Raw genomic sequence first — 5,764 nt, forward strand, 5'->3', positions numbered from 1 at the left:
ACAACGCTTGTCGGTTGGGTTGGGTCCATTCTCTAGTCAGAGTCAAAGGAATGAGGATGCTGCCAAAGGCTCAGAGTATTCACAACCTCCTCAAGCAGAAGGAACAGAGGCCCTGGCCGGTGTCGCTCAGTGGATAGAGCATCAGCCTGTGGACTGAAGGGTCCCGGGTTCAATCCCAGTCAAGGGCACATGCCCCGGTTGCAGGCTCGATCGCCAGTAGGGGGCGTGCAGGAGGCAGCCGATCCAAGATTCTCTCTCATCACTGATGTTTCTAGCTCCCTCCCCTTCCTCTTTGAAATCAATAAAAATATATTTAAAAAAAACAAAGAAGTGACAGAGGTAATCCTCCCCGTACTTTAGCCACAAAAATGGACATCAGTCCGGTATTAGCCCTGGGCAGCTTAGAAAATGCAATGCAGCTCACTGGAGGTGCACTGGTGCCCGGCCAGCGTCTCAGTGGGTAAGCGCTGACCTGTGCACCGGGAGGTCAGGGCACATGCCCAGGTGGCTGCATGGATCCCTGGAGGGTGGAAGGGGGGCGTCCAGGAGGGAGCCGATCAATGTTGATGTTTCTCTCTTCAATGTTCCTCTCTCTCTCCTTTCCTGTCTCTAAAATCAATAAAAACATTAAAAAAAAAAAAAGATGCACTTGTGTCCTGGCCAGTTTGGCTCAGTGGACAGAGTGTCTGCCTGCGGATTGAAGGGTCCCGGGTTCGATTCCGGCCAAGGGCACATGCCTGGGTTGTGGGCTCGGTCCCCGGTAGGGGGCGTGCAGGAGGCAGCCGATCAATGATTCTCTCATCATTGACGTTTCTATCTCTCTCTCCCTCTCCCTTCCTCTCTGAAATCAATAAAAATATTTTAAAAAGATGCACTTGTACCTGAAACTGTTGAGAGATCTAGCACAGTGTATGTTCCACTAAAAAAAGTTTAAATTCAGATGAAGAGTTCTCAAAGCGTCTCCTCCAGTACTGCTACACTGAGTGAGGAAATAAACCATCCTCTGCACATTTAAGGACGTTCTCCACTCTGAACTCTCTGGTGTTTAAAGAGGTGGGATTTGCAGCAAAAATATCTCCCACACACACTACACTCATAAGGTCTTTTCTCCCGTGTGAACTCCCTGGTGTTGAGGGAAGCCAGACCTCTAGCTAGAACATTTTCCACATCTGCCACACTCATCGAGTTTTTTTTGCCAAATGAACTCAATGGTGTCAAACAAGGCAGGGGTGTTGTCTAAAGAATTTCTTACATTCACCACCTTCATGTGGCTTTTCTCCAGGATGAATTCTCTGGTGAATAGCGAGGTTAGATCTCTACCTAAAACCTTTCCCACAAACACTGCACGCATGTGGCTGTTATGAGTGTGTACTCTCTGGTGTTCAATGAGCCTAGTGCTTCAGATGAAGGACTTCTCACAATATCTACACTCAAGGCTTTTCTCTAGTGTGAACTCTCAGGTGTCTAATGAGGTGACATTTGTAGCTAAAAGATTTCCCACATTCACTACACTGATAAGGCCTTTCTGTTGAGTGCACACTCAGGTGTTGAAGGAAGCTGGAGGTATTGCTGAAAGATTTCCCACATTTGCCACACTCATAAGGCTTTTCTTCAGAATGAACGCGAAGGTGTTGAATAAGGTGGGAGTGTTGCCTAAACGATTTTCTACATGTACTACACTCATACGGCTTTTCTCCGGTGTGAATTCTCTGGTGATTAATGAGGATACATTTGATACTAAAGCATTTCCCACAATCACTGCACTCATATGGCTTTTCTCCAGTGTGAACTCTCTGGTGTTGAGTGAGGGCAGAGCGTTGGTGGAAGGACTTCCCACAATCACTGCACTCGTAAGGCTTTTCTCCAGTGTGAACTCTCTGGTGTTTAACAAGGTTAGATCTTTGGCTGAAAGAGTTCCCACAATGACTACACTCGTATGGCTTTTCTCCAGTATGAACTCTCTGGTGTTTAATGAGGGCAGAGCTTTCTCTAAAGTACTTCCCACAATCAATACACTCATATGGCTTTTCTCCAGTGTGCACTCTCTGGTGTCTACGGAGGTCAGATTTGCAGCTAAAACATTTCCCACATTCACTACACCCATAAGGTATTTTTCTACTGTGTTGAAGGAAGCTGGAGGTATCGCTAAAGGATTTCCCAGACTCACCCCATTCATACGGCTTTGCTTCAGAATGAATGCGAAGGTGTTGAATAAGGTGGTAGCGTCGTCGAAACGACTTTCTACATTTACTACACTCATGCGGCTTTTCTCCAGTGTGAACTTTCTGGTGATTAATGAGGATACATTTGTAGGCAAAGCATCTCCCACAATCCCTACACTCATATGGCTTTTCACCAGTGTGGATTTTCTGGTGTTTAAAAAGGGCAGAGCTTTGGCTGAATGACTTCCCACAATCACCACACTCGTAAGGCTTTTCTCCAGTGTGAACTCTCTGGTGTATGCGGAGGTAGCATTTGAAGCGAAAAGATTTCCCACATTCGCCACACTCAAAAGTGCTTTTTCCAGAATGAAGTCTTTGGTGTTGACTGAGGTTCGTGCGCTGTCTAAAGCATTTCCCACAAACACTGCGCTCACACGGTTCTTCTGCAGTGTGACCGCTCTGGTGTTCGCTGAGGTCAGAGCTTCCGCTGAAGGGCTTCTCATAACCCCTACACTCATGAGCCTTCTCTTCGGTGTGAACGCCTCTGTGTTGAATAAGGTTAAAGATGTGTCTAAAGGCTTTTCGACACTGGCTGCACTCAGAAAGCCCTTTTCCAGAACAGACGCTTTGCCGTGGAACAAGGTTCTGGTTTGGGCGGGCAGCTTTTTCACATCCTCCTGAACGGAGACGATTTTCTCCGCTGGGAAAGGCCTGCCCGCTCTCACTGCCATCGTGTGGCTCCTCAGGATCACCAGGGGCCCGGTGCTGAAGGCCTGGGGTGGCTGGGAAGCCCTCCCCAACCTTCCCACAGGCGGAAGGTGCCCCCGATACGCAGAAGCTGCACCTGGTCACAGGCGAGGCCCCGCCCACAGCTCCTTCCCAGGGCTCCTCGGCACTGGCTTCCCGCTGCTGCTGGTGAGGGTTTGCAGGGAAACAGAATTCTCTCACACATGCGTCACCGGAGAAGGCTCTCTGCTCAAGGTCTGCGGCTTGGCACCCAGTCAGGTGCAGAACAGCATTCAAGGCCGGGCCACACCGCTCACAGGGGTGGGTCCTCTGGGCGGCCGGCGCCGTCTCAGACGCCCCGACCGGTGACTCTCCTTCTACAGACACGCTCTGCTCACCAGGGGTCTCGTCAGCTTCCGTTTTATGCCAGCAACCTGAAAGCAGACAACTGCTGAGGTGATGGTTGTGGACTTTGGTCGGAGGGGCAAGTCCCACTGCAAGAGGTTAGACATAATACGCTGGTTCCATGGGGTTGTCTACAAGTAAGGGCCTTGCCCGAGCTGCATGGCTCCGTGGTTGAGCATCGACCTATGAGCCAGGAACAGTTCAATTCCTGGTCAGGGCACATGCCTGGGTGGTGGACTGTTCCCAGAGTGGGGAATGCAGGAGGCAGCCCATCAGTGATTCTCTCATTGATGTTTCTCTCTCTCTCTCTACCTCTCCCTTCCTCTCTGAAATCAATTAAAAAATATTAAAAAAAATAATAAATCAATAAAAAAATATTTTAAAAAAATAATAATAATAAGGGGCCTAGAAACAGGTTGAAAAAGAGGCTACTATGCAGCACTGGTCCTCTGAAGATCACAGAATTGGGTAGACCCCACCGGGAAAGGAATACCGAGACGGCCTGCAGCACGTGGAACAAGAGCAGGTTCTCCAACTCACTCTCCTAACAGCGCTCAGCAAAGTTTGTCTGTTGGTGACCTGGGCAAGCTGTGGAAAAGGTTGATTGTGTCCTTTCCCCAATAAAATTAAATGAGTAGCTGGTATTTGAAGACAACGTAAGGATGTATGCAAACCTCCTAACACATGCTTAAGTCAAGGGTGGAGAACACTGCAGAAGGACAGGTGGCGTCAGGAGGCCGCAAACACGAAGGAAGCCTGAAGCCTGAAGTCACAGATGAAATGACCAGTCAGAGAAAAGTGTCAAGTTCAGGTAAGAAAAGGCAGAAATGAGGTGGGGCCAATGGAACTTGCACCAAAACGCTATTGGACACAGGAGGGGGGGAGGTGCTGTTCTTGGTATGATCTGAACATGGCCCTTACGTCACGCGCAGCCAGGCCTCCTCTGAGATAAAGCTTACATGTCGACCCTGTGAAAAACCGGGGAACTCCCTGCACCGCCACTGTACGACTACCCGGCACCCCAACGATCCAAACCAGGGGTCCTCAAACTTTTTAAACAGGGGGCCAGCTCACTGTCCCTCAGACCGTTGGAGGGCCGGACTATAGTTTAAAAAGAAACTATGAACAAATGCCTAGACACACTGCACCTATCTTATTTTGAAGTAAAAAAACAAAACGGGAACAAATACAATATTTGTATTTGCATGTGGCCCGCGGGCCATCGTTTGAGGACCCCTGATCCAAATCTTAATGAAAGACAGCAGAGGTGAGCAGCAGCACGGGCCCAGAGCCGCTCGGCACACATGGGCATTCAGGGAACTCCTTGTTCAGGGCACGCCGCCGGGCTCAGCACTGGCAGGCCCAGCATGTACGACAAGAAAGTGGGTTTAAATGCGCGGAGCCCATGGCCCAGCTGTGGGACACACACAGATACCCGTGGAATCAAAAAGAGGAGGCAGAAGATCACCTCAGGACACCGGGAGAACGGGAGGGTCTTACCCACGGAGGCTACCAGCGCAAAGATCTCCAGCATCACCTCGCAGTACAGCAGTCTCTGAGCCGCATCAAGGAGCCCCCACTCCTCCTGGGAGAAGGCGATGGCCACGTCCTCCAAGTCCATATCCTGTCGTGATGGAGACAGTTCAGTCCACGATCAGCTTGTCTCCTAGGATCCAAGTTCGTCGTATCCCCCACCCTCCACGTCCACCTGCTTCCGCTGCCCCCACATCACAGAAGAGCCCAGGCCTTGGGACCATCGGCGTCGCTCTCTCCTTATAGTCATTGAGTCTGTGTCTTCCCTCAACACCGATGGGCAGGTGGATGATACCTGAGCTCTGGGCCTGGCATGTCGGCCAAAATGCCTCTTGTCTTTAAGACAGTGGGTGTCACAAACATTGCCTAGAGCAGCGGTTCTCAACCTGTGGGTCGCGACCCCTTTGGGGGTCGAACGACCCTTTCACAGGGGTCGCCTAAGACCATCGGAAAACACATATGTAATTACATATTGTGGTGGTGATTAATCGCTATGCTTTCATTATGTTCAATTTGTAACAATGAAAATACATCCTGCATATCAGATATTTACATGACGATTCATAACAGTAGCAACGTTACAGTTATGAAGTAGCAACGAAAATAATTTTATGGTTGGGGGTCAGCACAACATGAGGAGCTGTATAAAAGGGTCGCGGCATTAGGAAGGTTGAGAACCGCTGGCTTAGAGAGAGAAGCTGGCCACAGAGACGGGTGAGTGATGTGACACTGGTCTTGTCAGGCAATAACCCAGTGGTCTCCCCGTCCCTCCAAGACACAAAAGACATGGCATCACCCTTCACCTTAAACCCCAACCTCAGCGCCAAGACCAGTTTGGCTCAGTGGATAGAGCGTCGGCCTGGGGACTGAAGGGTCTCGGGGTCGATTCCGGTCAAGGGCATGTACCTTGGTTGCGGGCACATCCCCAGTAGGGAGTG

At 50.1% G+C, this 5,764-nt stretch overlaps 1 protein-coding gene across 2 annotated transcripts in view; it reads right to left on the reverse strand.

The window, feature by feature from the left end:
• Positions 1–864: 864 nt before the first annotated feature.
• LOC102258975 (zinc finger protein 883) overlaps positions 865–5,764 on the reverse strand; it is a 25,331-nt gene continuing 20,431 nt past the window's right edge. The window contains exons 1-3 of one of the 2 annotated variants that reach the window (XM_014536014.1): positions 5,048–5,241; positions 4,794–4,917; positions 865–3,322 (exon numbers count right to left, since the gene is read on the reverse strand). In XM_014536014.1, coding sequence (XP_014391500.1) covers positions 1,431–3,322; positions 4,794–4,917; positions 5,048–5,050 — 2,019 coding nt within the window. In that variant the 5' untranslated portion in view covers positions 5,051–5,241 and the 3' untranslated portion in view covers positions 865–1,430. Of the gene's footprint in view, positions 3,323–4,793; positions 4,918–5,047; positions 5,242–5,764 lie in introns of those variants that run through there. The other variant, XM_014536015.1, reaches the window with a different exon arrangement.

The sequence above is a fragment of the Myotis brandtii genome, unplaced genomic scaffold (genome assembly GCF_000412655.1).
Source record: "Myotis brandtii unplaced genomic scaffold, ASM41265v1 scaffold1554, whole genome shotgun sequence".
Classification (NCBI taxonomy): domain Eukaryota; kingdom Metazoa; phylum Chordata; class Mammalia; order Chiroptera; family Vespertilionidae; genus Myotis; species Myotis brandtii.